The sequence below is a fragment of the Xenopus tropicalis genome, chromosome 9, assembly GCF_000004195.4.
Source record: "Xenopus tropicalis strain Nigerian chromosome 9, UCB_Xtro_10.0, whole genome shotgun sequence".
NCBI lineage: Eukaryota > Metazoa > Chordata > Amphibia > Anura > Pipidae > Xenopus > Xenopus tropicalis.
In genome coordinates, this window is record NC_030685.2 from 28,549,285 (window position 1) to 28,564,456 (window position 15,172).

The following is a 15,172-nucleotide window of genomic DNA, read 5'->3' on the forward strand; positions in this document are numbered from 1 at the left end:
TGGGCCACTAACAGCCAATCAGATTTCATCCATTGAATTTTATTGGTTTAAATTTAAAATGTTGTCATTCTCAAACTATTTATGCCGGGTGCCCACTGTTTGTCACTGGGTGACTTTGACTCAAGGTCAGATAAAGTGGGCGGAGCCAACCACCACCAATCACAATTCACCTATTGATTTTTATTGGTTTAAATTTTAATTGCTGCCGTGGTCCCTAAACTTCGCAGAGTTAGTCACTGGGTAACTGCAGTTCCAGGTTAGAAAAAGGGGGTAGAGCCACCAACCACTAATCAGATGTCACTTGTTGACTTTCGGTGGGGAAAAGGTTAGAGAAAGTGGGCAGATCCCATTCAGTGACTTCATGTTTTTCAACCCAACATGAAGTTTGTTCTCAAACTTCCCTTTCTAGTTTAAAATTGTGCTTTTATTTTATCTCCTGCGAATGTGTTGTTTAACCTAATCACCAGTCTCCACTGTTGGGCTATAAAGGAACCAAGGGAACTGGTATCACAGCACTGGAGTAAAGCAGACAGACAATCTCTGGTACTAAACATTTTCACTGATTTCAGGCAACAAACACTTTTTATTTTGATGATAGCATCCAAGGTGTTTGCATTCATCCTATGCTAACCCTGCCCTTCATCAGGCATGAAAACTAAATCAAAAGTCCATGTATGAAATCCAATTTATAACTCCCAGATCATCTGAAAAATTAGGTGCAGGGAACCCAATTCACTCGCCTGAACTAACTGCAAACTGAATACATTTGTATTTGACAAGTGTCATTTGTACAGCCCTGCTGATTGGATTTACAGGAGTAGTCATTTTAATCAATCACCTACCTCAAACCCTATTGATCATGTTTAAGTATCGATGGCTTGGGGCCCAGGGTTACTCCCATTCTTACTAATACAACACTGTTAAGGAATTACGCTCCCAATTTGAAAATATGAACAGTAATGATCCATTCACCGAGCCACCATCACATCTGCACCAGAACCTCCCCTAGTTTCCAACCATGGCAGTGTCCCATGATTTGAGCAGATGAAGGTATTGAGAAAGTCTCTGTTTTCTGTGTTACAGTCAAACAATGCTGTTAAATTCACAAGTTCAAAATACTCCAGAAAACCTTTTTTCTGTTTGATTGAAGTTTGGCAGGGGAACCAGAGGCAGGCACGGTTGATGAGAAACCTTGGTCTATTGAATGGGCCGTCAGTGCTTCTGCCTCATATGGGAAATTCAGAAAGTACCCAAAACTGGGCTCCCCCATCCACAACCCACTGGCTCATTGACGGAAAGCAATGGCAGAAAACATATTCAGCACTTTCATACATTTATACTTTTCATAAATTAAAGCTTGGCTGCTGATTGGCACAGTCAGAAAAGGTGCAGCCAAACAAAATACAACCTTATACCCTATGTTCTCTGGCAGTCCAAAGGTTTCTTTGCTAGCAGTATCATGGTTGAACCAACTCACAGACCTCAATAATGGCATTGAGAGGTCTCAACAGGTAGAATAAGCTTCAGGAAATAGTGCAAGAATGTAATGATGGCTGTTATTGTCCATCCCTAATTCCAGTATCCCCGCGGAGGTGGTCTTTATCTTCTCCTCTCGCAGAGGGTGTGCTCACTGCAGCTGGCTGCCCCTCGCTCCTGCTTGTACCTTTATAAATAGAACATAAGCAATGTGACTAAAAACCAAATCTGTATGGCTGTTAGCAAGGCAAATACTATTACTAGGATAAAGTTTAAAGCATGTGACTATATAATGGGGAGAGCAACTGCTTTGTTCATTCTTCCTGACTAACATGATGTGTAAGAATCTGAGGAAGTTCTGTGCAGTCCATAAGTCACAGTTTGAGTGTTACAATGACACTGCCAGTTTATGACATTGGATTTGCCGAACCTTCTCTCTTCTAGTACTTACAAACTAGTGTGCCAGCCATTTATATCTATAGGGTAAACAGAGCTACCATAAAGTACAATATTAAAGCCTAAAAACTGATATCTTTGATACCGCTCTGTATAACCATTCAATTAATGATAGGAAGAATCAAGCAGTTCAATCATTATAATGGTATAATAGTAGTTTTTCCGCTACCACTACATCCCTACTCTAAATCTCACAATTAACTGTTCATATCTTTATTAAGCTTTTTTTTTTTTTTGTAATCCTCCTGATGACACTGATGGATATTAGAATACTTCCGGTGCAAAACAAGGATTCCATTATTGCTCAACCCGCCCCACCCCCACGCATTAGTTTGTTCTTTGTCCTGGTTTAAGATATGCATATTACCAGGATCAATAATGACATTTCTTTACCATTTGTCGCATAGGAGATGCCGTGTTCATTCAAAATCTTCTTTAGACGCTGTATTTCTGAAGACAATTCTATGTAGGCCTATCAGAAAAATATAAGTTCATATTAGTTCACTGACCTTTAAATGTAAAGGTATATTTTGATATTATTTAATACTTTTTTTTGGTAAGGCCTTTGATCTGGGAAATATGGGAGGCTAGCTACAAAGTTTTTTTTATTGCTTCTTATTTGCCTTTCTAGCTCTCCTTTTTGCAACATGTATTTTAGAATCATTGACCCTAAGCAGCCAGAGAATATTGCTATTTAGCATTATTTCACTTGATGTTTTCTCTTATGACCTGTTTTTTTTCTTTATATTAGCCCAAAACATAAAAGTACAAAAAAGAACAAAAAACAGAGGGGGGAGCAGGGTAAAAGAGTGAGGAAGAGGGAAGAGAGGCAGAGTGTAGAGCTGGGAAAACTGGAGCCAGTTTGTCTTCATTGTTGTGGCATGCTGTCCATGGAGTTTTCTGGGATTTCATGGAAAATCAACCAGGGGCCCCATATTGCATGAAATTTTTTAAAACAACCCCATGCGAGGTAGGTCAGCTTCTGGTTGATAAGGGTATTCTCCAGAACGGTAGGGTTGGGGGGGGGGGGCAAGGATTTCAATTGTAAAAGAATGGCTTTTTTGGAGTAGAGAAGCTAGAGGAAGCAAAGTCTGGAGTGGTGTGTAAGACCTAAGTCCTCTCCCACTCCCAGTAAACATAGTCTATTTTAATGAATGACACAAAAGTTAAGGTGCAAGTTAATATGTGTGGGAATGGTGTCACTTCAGACTCGCTAATACAAGCCACGGTAATAGTCTGTGATTTGTTTGATTCCAATCATTTGCCTGCGTGGGCACGCCATGCTAAAGGAGTTCTGTAAGTAACACTATTTCAAGGTGGGCATTACCTCCAGGGCTCCCTGTATACTATTAATCGTAGAGGGCCTAGCCAGCACACTGGCACTCAGTGCAAAGTGCAAAGTCAGTGTTTAAGTGCAAGTACATTAGTGAATAGAATATAAATGCCCATTTTAGAAAGGTGAGCCTTCTAATTCCTTATAGTGCAAAAAAGTAAGAATAATTTGCAAGTCATCCATGGAGTTCATACATGTGGATCCATACATATTTAAGTAACCTCTGCATAATACTAACTGTATTTGAAATAATTCTGATAAATAAACATATCATACCTTATTGCATTTGTCTAGTGAATTGAATTCCTTGGGTTTCTCCTGGGTTTCCTTCCCTTCTCCATCAGGTTTAGAGGTTTTCAGGTACCCGGCTTCCTGAAATATTTCTCTCAGTATTTTCCCATAGCCCTGATAACATGTGAACAAAATAAAATGTTTTAATGCAGATTTGCTCACCTGTCTGTTCCTTAGAAACACTCCAGCTGTAACAGGTTTGCTGGAAGGTGTTACAAGGAAAAGGATTTGGTGGTTTCTATACAAAGCTAATATCCAATTGAAGGCAACAGTTTAATGTTTATATGTAGCAGGGCCAGAACTAGGGGTAGGCAGAACAGGCACATGCCTAGGGTGCAATGGTGGTGCTAGACAGGTACCTCTTCTACTTACCCCTCTGGGATATCTAACCCCCATCACTGCAGGTCACCACGTACCCCCTATCCAATGTTATCACACATGCGCATGCTTGCACGCAGACGTGGGCGGGGTAAGGGGGCGAGTCAGGTTGCCCTGGTATGTAGGGTTTACCATAAACATCCTATGAGGTCAGCGCTTATTGTGTGCTCAGAACATAGCTCCTCCTTCATACATATAGCTACATGTGTCTGGGAGCTGCCATATTTCTTGCTTATGGTAAGGCATTCACGTTAAACATGGCACTTTATATGTGGATGCCAACTTAGATATGGGCAACCAGAGACCCTGCAGATCTTTACCAATTTCAACTCCCAGCATTCCCCTAATAGCCTAAGAGGCCAGAACCTGCTTATAAAGGCATGGCTGTGTAATTGCTGTATATATTTTTTTTTTAGTATCACTACAATGATAACATACAGACCTGCTCAGTAATAAGTTCATCATACAATGCCTGTTCTGCTTCATTCCATTTTTCTCGCAGATCTTCTGATAACGTTGGATACACTGCAATGAGGGAACTCAGCTTTAGTCACTCTGTAACAATGGATAACAATGAGTAGAGTAAAACCAATAACACCTATACAGTAGTTACTGCTCATACATAGAATGTGCTGTGGTATGGTGACAAAAAGGTCCCCGGTTTCCTGGGGAAAAGTGATTGACAACATGTATGTTGGGCCACAGATTCTCAGACATTTTTACTGAGGTGAGACCAGCAGTGTTTTGGGGCATAGAAACACTTTGTTTCTCTGCAGTTTTTTAAATTGTTGATCCGGGGCTGGTCTTACTGGGAATCCGCAAGAGCAGGGTGGGTGGATTCCCAAATCCATAGGCCAGGTTTTTCAGGAGGCCCTAGGCCTATTTGTAGTACACCTGAAGCTGTGCAGGGGAGCTGATGAGCCTGTGTGTGTGAGAGAGAGACACGCTGCTGGATTTGCTCAGCTTCAGGAGAAAGAGAAGCATTTATTTTTGTGTTAGCCAGGAGGCTTGATATTTCTGTTCCAACTGTTGTTTTATACCCCCTGCGAGGGGAAACTTCTGCAACCGCTGAAAAATAAACGCGGGCAGGAAGCCCTTACACCGGTCTTGGTGTGTGAAGTTGCCTCATTTGCAGCCTACCAGCGAGTGAACCCCCACATTGCGTATTACACATCAGGTCCTACTGCAGTCACTATCAGTGTAAAGGTAAAAACAGTCGATCATAGGATTTCGCACATAGGTTCCCCCAATGCAGTAGATTTGTTACCATCACTAGTCTACTCAAGTGCATGACAAATGATGTGCTCCATGGAATAAGACATAATGCAGGTTAAACTTACCTAGCAGGGAGTGCGGGTGGCAAACCAGGGGAGTTTCAAATGTCAGAGAGTAGACACATGTACTCGGCTCAGAAACACGAGACAATTTATGGACCTTGCCACAGACAAGAAGGACCTGTGGAAACAGATTAGAAAGGTGCAAAGCAATAATTATTTATTTATCTATGTTAGTAAATTAACCTTGTTATCTGCTTAAGGTAAAGAACCATTAGTGCAGAATTCCAATTACACTTTAAAGATGAACTAAAGGTAAAAACTAAGTAAGCTTTATCAGAAAGGTCTATGTAAATACAGCCATAAGCACTCACAGAAACACTGCACGGAGTCCTCTATCAAAAGAAACACGGGATTTCTTGTCTCCTTTTTGTAAATATGTTAGGGTATCTGACTTTCTCTCTTCATTCCCGGGGCCAGAGTCTGTGCAGCTCTCTCCCGCTCCCCCTCCTTTAAGAATTCATACTCCCCCCTTCCTTAAGAATTCGTACTCCCCCCCACCTTAGGAATGTGTAATCTGAGTTACCAACAGCTAGAGCTGCAGCAGGAAGCTACAAAGCCCAAGCTAAAATGGCAGCTGCAATCTTAAACAAATGGAGGGGGGTTCTAGGGCTCTTTATTCAGGTATGGTAATGCTTTCTGCAGAATAAATATAGCGTTTTAGCTTGCACTATTGTGACTAATCTATTGGCAGTAAAATGCCACAATGCCTTTCCTTCTCCTTTAATTATAAATTACACATTGCAACAAACCAGCAGTTAGATTTTGGACAAGTGCAGTAAAATGATGAAAGAACATGTCTAAAGCAGTTGCAATGGGTTACTGCACAGAGGCAAGTTTGCTTCTTTGTAAGTGAATTTTAAGGCTAAAGGCACACGTAGTGTTTTTTATCCGCTGGAAGATAAATGCTAACTTGGCCCCATACTGCCCCATGCATTCAGTCACTGACTGACAACTACACACATGGAGCAGATGTTGGTCAGAGGCAAGCAGTAAGTGCAACCATACAATAGACGGAAGACTGAAAGACTGCAGTGTTTCCAATCAATTGTTCCCAAAACAGAAAAGTTTGCCATAGACACTCTTCATAAGGAATTTACTTGTATAAAACAAATATTGTGATAGGCTTTTGTCTAACTTGCTATATTTTGTCCATGTAATTTAACATTTAGTAAACTTGCCCTTTATGTTTTTCTGAAAAATCCTTTTACTCTAGCATTACTGCAGACATTGTTGAAGGAAATACACTCCAAACCTTTGTTTGCCTGTTTTTGTTTCCACATGAATCCCCTTCTCTCATCCACATGCCACTGAAGGTGTTGTTTTCAATGCCCCACTCTTGCCATATTCTACAAAATGGAAGGAACAGTTAAGACCATAATATAGGTAAGCAATATAGCAACTCTCAGCGTGTTGGTTATAGCTCTTGTGGTAACTAATTCATTCTAATTAACTAATTGCCTTCTGGGACATTACCAGTCAGAGTTGGACACATGTTCAACTGTAAAAGTATGAGCTTAACAAAATATACTGAGCCCAGGGGTGCAGTGTTGCACCGTTTAAATCTACGAAATGCCTTATTGCTATTACTAAAATAGCATTATTAAAGTCGTTAGACTGTTGGATTTTAAATGAGACCTTACCCCAGAATTCCGCTGTAGGCGTTCCACCTGAAGGTCTGTTCATGTTGGGTAACATTGTGAAAAGGACACAGTTCGTATTTGTATCTGAGATTGACAAAGGTTCAGTGACAGTAAACAGAAGCAGACTTGGGTAGCAATTAATAAGAGCAGCGGCAGGGTACATCTTATGAACAGGATATACTTTATTTTTTCCTTACTTACGTCGATTCCACTAAATTGAAACACTTCCCAGCCAGTCTGAAAAGGTGAGGTGGCCCTGAATACAAAAATAATAGGCATATAGCTAGTTATGTTATTATTAGCTATATTAGACATTCAAATGAAAGTTCATATATTGATGAAGGCAAAACAATCCTTCTGGGTTTATTAAATGTTTACATTATTTTGTATTAGACAAAGTATGGAAATCCAAATTACGGGAGGACCCCTTATCCGGAAAACCCCAGGTCCCAAGCATTCTGGATATCAGGTCCCATATCTGTATTCATATATAATATTCTTCTTGAGATTTAAATCCCTAACAAGACTACAGGGGTACCAGTATAAGCAAGTTGTATGCTTTTTCTGTTGCTGTGAAGATGTGACTGGTTCAACTGTGGTCACATGGGCAGACAGTAGTGGCAAAGTGTCCCCCCTGCCCCTCACAAGGTCACAGTGCTTATATAGTGACAGCCTTTCCTTCTCCTTTAATGCAGAGCAATAGTCATGTCTATAGTTCATAGTTCTCACCAAGGTAATTGGCATTGTAGTGCTTATTAATCCAATTTATATAAAAATGTACTACATTAAATTACTTGAGATAATCAGGTCCTAAATGAAATAATGAATGACATATAGGCTATAAAAAAAATGTGTGGCTACTACTAATAAGCCATTTACATCTACAAGCATTTATTACCTGAAACTGGTGATGGCTGAACTCGTGGCTGTAATTTGTTGGTCTGAGATAAAAATGGGTTGTTCAACCTTAGGGGAAGAGAAAGAAGAATAACAATTGCACATATTACAGCTGTCTGTACTGCTGAACCTGGTCAGACATATAACTGGCAGGTTGGCCACTTTGGCAGTTATATGTGCTCCCTGAATGATGTGTGATAGAGACCTTAGATGGTGAGCTCAATTATGGCAAGGACAGATGTAAAGGATGCATATAATCTGTATAAAGCGCTGCAGAATATGTTGGCACTATATAAACTAATTACATTAATAATGTAATCCAAATCACAGTGGAATTATTTGCTTAAAGAGGAAAATCTTAACTCATTTCTGCATCAGCTCCTGTAATAAGTCATATACCATCAGCAATTCACTCACATATGGTATTCACTGGAGGGAGGTGGCAGCAACCAACATTAGAATGAGTGGTGTAATGACCCATACACAACACCCCCCCCCCCCATCCTGCAGGGAGATAGGGCTGCCCAGAAAGGACCCACATTCCCCCCCAGCACCCTCTTTATGCTATACTATCTGATCCACCTGCTAGCCTGTGAAGGAGGATTAGGGGATGTGGCAACATAACATTGAGGGGGCCGATAAAAATGAAGTTATTCAACTGATTACAAAACATATAAAATCACAAAATCCCTGGCACCCAAGATCAATTTTAGAGCCACATGGTGCCCCCTTCTGCAGAGAAGCGCTAATAATAAGGGAACCATGTACCTCAGAAACATTAGTCTCCAGTAAATATATTCTGCTAAATTCTGGGTGATGAAGATTGATTGGGAGCTGCAGTTCTGGTCTGTTTGAGACTGCCTGTACCTGCTATAAGCTTTTATAAACAGTGCACTCTAACATCTTGTCCCCAATATATTACACGCCATTGGGGAAAAAGCTGATGCTTTCAAAACAAGTTCCAGTAATAATAAAAACTGCAAACCTACCCAAATGAGTTGGGTTCTTCAACAATCTTCATCTTTCCTGCCGCTGCCAGGCCAACTGAAAAGCAAATAAAAGACTCCACCTTTAGCTGGCTGACATAGAAATCATTCTGACGGCATATTTCTGTAAATAAACATAGCAGCTATTCCTAAAGGAACATATTTTGACACTTTTATGGAGATGTTTCTTTTCCCTCGCACCAAAACACTACCTGTCTGGTCCTGGAACTTAAAGGCCAATGCCTTTGTTGACTGTGTGTGTGTTTTCTATATTGTTAGACTGTTCAGTGCTGTGTATCCTAGTAGCATTTTATAAATAACATACATATTGCTGTCACACCTCACTTACTCAGCCATTAATTCTAATAAAGAAGTGGTTTGTAACATACTGCTTTAATAACATTTCTTATAACTATTTCAGAACACCCACCCTAAACAGCAAGCAGGTCCATTATGTGTCCCAGCCTACAAAATAAGAATCCCTGTTTGAGCTCTAAATCCTGCAGTGTTGAAAACAGCGTCCACTGGGGTCAGAATGCCCATTTATTCCCACTGCTATAACAGCAGCCATAAGGCAAGGCAGTACTGCTGCTCTCTGAGTGCCTCCCAATTCCTTTATTTTATTGGTTCCCAAACCTCTGACAGGGGAAAGTGCGGGGAGAAAGCTGATTTGCTATGTAAGGTTCTGCTAGAAACGCAGCCTGAAGGTTTCTGGGGGAAGCAGATGTCCAGCAGTATCTCTATAAATAAGCAAACAGGACCTTGTGAGGGATAATGGAGGCGCCTCAGAGACTGGCCGTGACACCCAATCCTATCCCCATGCTGAGCGCCCTGACACACGGCTCCCACTCACCCCAGACCAGCAGCAGCAGCACATTCCCCCTACAATTCATTCTCAGCAGCCTGCAGCCATCAACAACAAACACGTGACAGCATCAAACCCGGAAGTGCAGCCGCTAGGTTCCATGGGTACAGGGCGCCCAAGACGATTCTATGTTTCGCGTACAAACAACTTTTCCAAATAGTACGCGGTAGGTGGAAGTTTTGGCTGGAGCTGCAAGTCTAATGTGCTAGGGCTTTGTGTGACTGGGGAGAGGGAAGATCTGCACCGCGGATGCGCAGGGAAGCTCTGATTTGGCTTAGGAAGCTGGATAATAATTGGCTGAGGCGGGAATGTGAAACATTGAATACTGTCAGCGTGAGTGCGACTGTCGCAGGGAAGTGAGGCAGTGAGCACGGTGACGGGTAGGTTAAAGCCTGGGTACAGCAGGGAGTAGTGTTTTACTTTACATGTTATATCAGGAGATTTTTAGAATTCTTAGATTCTTAGAATATTCACATTCCCAGCGGCTGCCCATATAAACGCCATTTCCCACACATAATAGATAGGGTTTTAAAGTAGAGAAGGAATATGTAGTACAATTCTCATGAGGCCCCTGCTAGGCATTATGGGAACTGGAGTTCTTTAACAATTGGGGTGTAGATGTCTGGCTGTAATAGTATAATATCACACAGGGCCAGAGCTAGGTTGGGGCAAAGAGAGAGTATTTGCCAGGAACCTAATGGGCTCATTGGGGGACAATGTATAATAGTTATTGTTACACCCATCAGCTCTTGTTAAATTGCCTGTATTAAGCAGGTTGGGAGTTGTTTCCAATAACAGCTAGAGAGTTAAACATCCCTGCCAGGAGCGGGCACACAAGAGCAATATATATTTTGCCATATTCTGAAATTTGATTGAATGAAAATAAAATACTAGTGCCTATCATGTGACATGCCAGGTTCAGATATCATTCTGCAGTTTATAACTGCCCACTTACTGACTGAGTGCCGCCCTCTCCTGGTATCTGTCCTGCACCCACCGCCCTTTCACTCACCTGTATCCCTGTCTCTATCTTTGCCTCCCAGTGCCCCCCTTCCCTACCCACAGCCACTGTTAAGCCGGCCATACACGCACCAATGATATTGTACAAAACCTTGTTTCGTGCGATATTCTGTGCGTGTATGATGGCTCAACGAGGCGCCATTGAAGGCACCCGAGCAAAATATACGTTCAGGGCTGAATCTGCAGAAGGAGGTAGAATTTTTTATTGTTTCTACCTCCATATCTGACGATTCAGCCCTGAACGTCAGTGGAGGGTTGGGAATGATCTTTCGTGTGATCAGTGGACCAGAAGATCGAAAATTGCTGCATGTATGTTCACCTTTACTGAGCAGTTCCCAATTAAGAAATATGCATTACATTGGCCTGGGGAGCCTAATAGTACCTAGATTTTCTAATCAACAAAACCTGAGAGATTAGTGTCACATATACTGCTTGTGTTCAGTGACAGGGTACCACATGCACAACTAAGCAGCTGCCATGGGGAAGAAGAAAGCGCAGAAGGATGGAAGGGCTGCGCCTAAACAGAAAGAATGTCGGCATAAGAAAGCATCAAAGAGCCTGGAAGCTTTTGCTAGTGAAGTCCATGAGGCTTTGGATGGTACGGATATTTATATACACACAGTGGTGCTTGAGTCCTAAACAAGTTCTAAAAGTAGATGAAGAAAACCTAGTTAAACAAATGAAACAAAAATGATTATATTTGGTCATGTATTTATCCCTATCCCTAATGGCATTTCTCTCTCTGCTTATACATTTGCACTGGAAGCCAGCATTCAGGAGGATGGAGCAGAAGGGAGTGACACCAAGTTTAAGTTCCCTTGTGCACTTGCCATGTGGGAACTGGGACACTGTGACCCAAAGCGATGTACAGGCCGGAAACTTGTCCGAAAAGGCTTGGTCAGGAACCTGCGAATTAACCAGAGGTTTAATGGTCTCATCCTGAGTCCAATGGGAACCTTGTATGTCTCTCCAGCTGACAAGTAAGTGACACAATGGGACCATTTCAGAATGTGCTACAGATGCATTCTCAACAGGGGTTAATAAGCTGAATTGGGCCATAATGTTCTGAATCCAAGGCCTTACCACAAATTACTGGGTTGACCAAAAAGGATGATGAAGGGAGTGTGAGTAAAGCTTTCTTTGTGTCCATTTAACTTCTTGGGCAGAGTCAGGACTGTGCAGCTGAGCCCCTGGTGTGAAGTGTTTCATAAATAGTTATTTTAAGGAATTTTTTCAAGACCACATTAATTTACCCTTCAATTTTACTCTGGTTGGGATCCATCCAGCATCTGTTTTCTGCATCTAACAAAGACTTGTTTCTTTCTGTAGACAGATCGTAGCAGACAGCGGAGTAGCTGTGATAGACTGCTCATGGGCTAAACTGGATGAAACGCCATTCACTAAAATGAGAGGAAGCCACCCCCGACTGCTGCCTTACCTAGTAGCGGCAAACCCAGTGAATTATGGGCGGCCTTGCAAACTGTCCTGTGTAGAAGCCTTTGCTGCAACGTTTTGCATTGTAGGTAAGTAGATGGGTAAATATGCAGATGATAATACAAGGGGCCCTTGTCTGTGTTCTCTCTCCAGTTAAAGGGACAGTATGAATGCTTGCTTAGTGCAGAGGAATAGATATACTGTTATAACTTTATGAGATCTCTCTGTACAGTCTATGAGCAATTTAGGGGCTTCTTTATGTTGCTGTCTCTGCTAGTTTTTCCATGGCTGAGCCCTTAGAGCTGCACCATGCCCCAGTCCTTTATGATGGGGGTGCTTTGGAATTTGATGGGATTGGTGTTTGAAAGAGAAAGTGGAACTTTGTTTTAAGATGGCAACCATTTCTTATAACAATATCCATCAACCCATAAGAATTAAGGGATTATTAATTAAAATGACACCAATCTCATTGGGTGTACTGTATTTAGGAGGGATTCTGAACTGATTCAGTGTTGATCAGTCTTTAAGGAAAGGGTTAACTTAATAATCTATCTATGCATCTATCCAAGTGCTGTGAGCTTTGTATTGTATACTGTATATACTGGAAATATTTAGTGTGTGTGTGGTACATTATGAGCAATGTGTGTGTTCCTTTTATAAAGGTTTCCCAGAACTGGCCACTATTCTCCTGAGGAAATTCAAATGGGGGAAAGTCTTCCTGGAGCTGAATAAGGATCTGCTGGAGAAGTACAGTAACTGCCAGAACATGGAGGAAGTACTGAATGTAGAGAAGGAGTATCTAGCAACGGCCAGTGCTAAAGATACTGACGATATTGGTATTTGATTCTGTGTGTGATGGGAAGGGAATACAGGTATGGAATTCGTTATCCAGAAAGCTCTCAATTACAGAAAGACCATCTCCCAATGACTCTTTTATAAGCAAATTATTACAATTTTTAAAAATGATTTCATTTTTCTCTAACTTTAACTAACATTTAATTAACTAACATTTAATTAAAAAAGATTGAAAAACAATCCCATTGGGTTTATTTAATGGTTAAATAATTTTCCAGTAGACTCGTGGTATGAAAATCCAAGTTACAGAAAACCCCAGGTCCCGAGCATTCAGGATAACAGGTCCTTTACCTGTATAAAGATATATAATACAATGTTTTGGCCTTTACATGATATGAAAGAGGGCTTTATTTGCTTGTTTTGTAATTCACCTTTATTATTATTACATTTTTTCCCCTGCTCAGATCCATTTGATGTTGAATCTGGAAGAGAGTTTTCCAATCTGAATAGAGACATCACTTCTGATAGGTAACCGCTCAGACAATGACCATACATCAATCATATATCATCCAACTCTTGCACACATTTTTATGTCTTTGAATTTTTTCATGCAAAGCACTGGTTCTGTTTGGAAACCATTGGAATTCCTGTCTATGGGCACACAGGCATGGCTACTGACCCACAATGTACATGTAGCTTCTGAAATAATTGCTGTTAGTTGGACACAACCCACTGACCTGTGATGTTCTATAGCCGTAAGGCAGCAATGATAAAGTCACCACCACTCTACCAATGTATGGATATTTTTTTGTTTTTAATTGGGAAAATTAAATTCATAAACTAATGAGAATTTAAACAAAACAAAGTAGGCTCTTTGTTAAGTAATTTTCAGGTATTGGAAAGCTCTTATTTTAGGCTGGCCATACTAAACAATTTGTTAGTCAGTTTGCCCCACTATTTATTCTATTTAATAATGTATCTGTATGTGTAAAATCCATATTTAGTCAGGGCACTGTCCCTAAACAATCTGTCCCTGCAGAAAGGCAAATAATTATGAGGATGACACAGATGAGGAAGATGATGACGATGCTGAGGATGGAACAGATGATTCTGAAAGTGATGAAGAAGCAGGGTCAGAGGAAGAGAGTAACGATGAAGCAGCAGCAAGTAAACCAGTAATATGGAAAGGAGTGAAAAAAAGACTTCGAGATTAGATGGTTGGAGGATTTCTCCGTCACAGCATGCTATTAAGTAATAAGGGGGTGTCATATCACATAATGAATTGTCATTTATTTCCTGGCCTTGTAGGCTCAATGAATAAACAGCAATTGGGTTTTACAGATCCTTGTGGAACCCCTACATGCCCTTCCCACATGTTCTTACATAAGAAGGAAATGTAAGATCATTGAGCGGTGCCAGTTTGGTAACCCCCACCCCCCCCAGTGACTGATAGCACTAATCTCCGGCCCAATGGAGTTCATATAAAACCATTTTATTCTGTCAAGTGACAGCGCCCCATTCTGTTCAGTGGGCTCGGCACATCACGCACAGGGAAAACATTTGAGCAACTCTTCTCTGTGTGGAGCAAATTGTTCCACTGAAGAAAAGAAATGGTTCAATGGAAAATGCCTGATTTCTTTTTTTTTTTTTTTTTTACTAAGCGTTAATTATCATCATAAAATCTGCCTTATAGGGTCAGGTACATTTTTTGAGGAGACTCTTATTTATCAACTAAATGCAATGGGAGTAATTGACATGTTTTGTGTCAGCACAGTGTATATTTTGATTAAAATGACATTTATTGTATCCTTTATGTATTGTTTGTCCTTCATTTCATCATGGCTTTTATAGTTTTATTGTAGGGATGCACCAAATCCAGGATTCGGTTCAGGATTCAGCCAAGATTCTGCCTTTTTTGTCAGGATTTGGATTCGTCAGAATACACGTTCCTGGCCGAACTGAATCCAAATCCTAAATATCACGACTTTTTGTCATTTAACCACGGAAGTTGAAATTTTTTCGCTGCATGCGGCAATATTTAACCCTTCTGAAACCTAATTAGCATGTGCTAAGTATGATTTGAATTCGGTTTGGTATTTGCTTGAATCCTTTATGAAGGATTTGGGGGTTTGGTTAAATCCAAAAAGCGGATTTAGCACATCCCTATTTTATTGCCTAGGTTAATTGTCTGATATTTCTATCTGGGACAACAGAGCCACAGAGTGCAATTCTGTGCTGCGGCTGCTCCAACGACACTCGCAATA

The 15,172-nt window shown here is 40.9% G+C and overlaps 2 protein-coding genes across 6 annotated transcripts; one reads left to right on the forward strand and one right to left on the reverse strand.

Moving 5' to 3' along the window:
- Nucleotides 1-560: 560 nt before the first annotated feature.
- Nucleotides 561-9,886, reverse strand: gnptg (N-acetylglucosamine-1-phosphate transferase subunit gamma). Of its 3 annotated transcripts, none has more exons than XM_012970369.3 (11): nucleotides 9,225-9,417; nucleotides 8,798-8,852; nucleotides 7,810-7,877; nucleotides 7,113-7,167; nucleotides 6,912-6,995; nucleotides 6,524-6,617; nucleotides 5,275-5,389; nucleotides 4,377-4,459; nucleotides 3,542-3,670; nucleotides 2,326-2,404; nucleotides 561-1,663 (listed from the first exon to the last, which is right to left on the reverse strand). In XM_012970369.3, exons 2-11 carry the CDS (start codon nucleotides 8,827-8,829, stop codon nucleotides 1,557-1,559), a joined length of 846 nt encoding a protein of 281 aa, XP_012825823.2. In that variant the 5' UTR covers nucleotides 8,830-8,852; nucleotides 9,225-9,417; the 3' UTR covers nucleotides 561-1,556. The 3 variants fall into 3 exon arrangements, with proteins under 3 accessions (XP_012825823.2, XP_012825822.2, NP_001011369.1); XM_012970368.3 differs by lacking the exon at nucleotides 9,225-9,417 and adding an exon at nucleotides 9,648-9,886 and having other exon boundaries at nucleotides 564-1,663; NM_001011369.2 differs by lacking the exon at nucleotides 9,225-9,417 and adding an exon at nucleotides 9,648-9,716 and having other exon boundaries at nucleotides 564-1,663.
- Nucleotides 9,735-14,719, forward strand: tsr3 (TSR3, 20S rRNA accumulation, homolog (S. cerevisiae)). 3 transcript variants are annotated; one of them, XM_012970449.2, is made up of 7 exons: nucleotides 9,735-9,825; nucleotides 11,122-11,277; nucleotides 11,446-11,659; nucleotides 12,009-12,202; nucleotides 12,776-12,949; nucleotides 13,373-13,436; nucleotides 13,948-14,719. In XM_012970449.2, the coding sequence occupies exons 2-7, from the start codon at nucleotides 11,157-11,159 to the stop codon at nucleotides 14,120-14,122; spliced, it is 942 nt and encodes a 313-aa protein (XP_012825903.1). In that variant the 5' UTR covers nucleotides 9,735-9,825; nucleotides 11,122-11,156; the 3' UTR covers nucleotides 14,123-14,719.
- Nucleotides 14,720-15,172: the final 453 nt, after the last annotated feature.

Bases quoted from the DNA above. Each gene is read 5' to 3' on its own strand.
- gnptg (XM_012970368.3), bottom strand. From the start codon at position 9,687: ATGAATTGTAGGGGGAATGTGCTGCTGCTGCTGGTCTGGG. The intron at 2,405-3,541 runs GTATGATATGTT...TTTTTCTGATAG, and splicing joins CACTAGACAAATGCAATAAG to GCCTACATAGAATTGTCTTC. The intron at 1,664-2,325 runs GTAAAGAAATGT...CTATTTATAAAG, and splicing joins CATCTCCTATGCGACAAATG to GTACAAGCAGGAGCGAGGGG.
- tsr3 (XM_012970449.2), top strand. From the start codon at position 11,157: ATGGGGAAGAAGAAAGCGCAGAAGGATGGAAGGGCTGCGCCTAAACAG. The intron at 11,278-11,445 runs GTACGGATATTT...TTGCACTGGAAG, and splicing joins AGTCCATGAGGCTTTGGATG to CCAGCATTCAGGAGGATGGA. The intron at 11,660-12,008 runs GTAAGTGACACA...TTCTTTCTGTAG, and splicing joins TATGTCTCTCCAGCTGACAA to ACAGATCGTAGCAGACAGCG.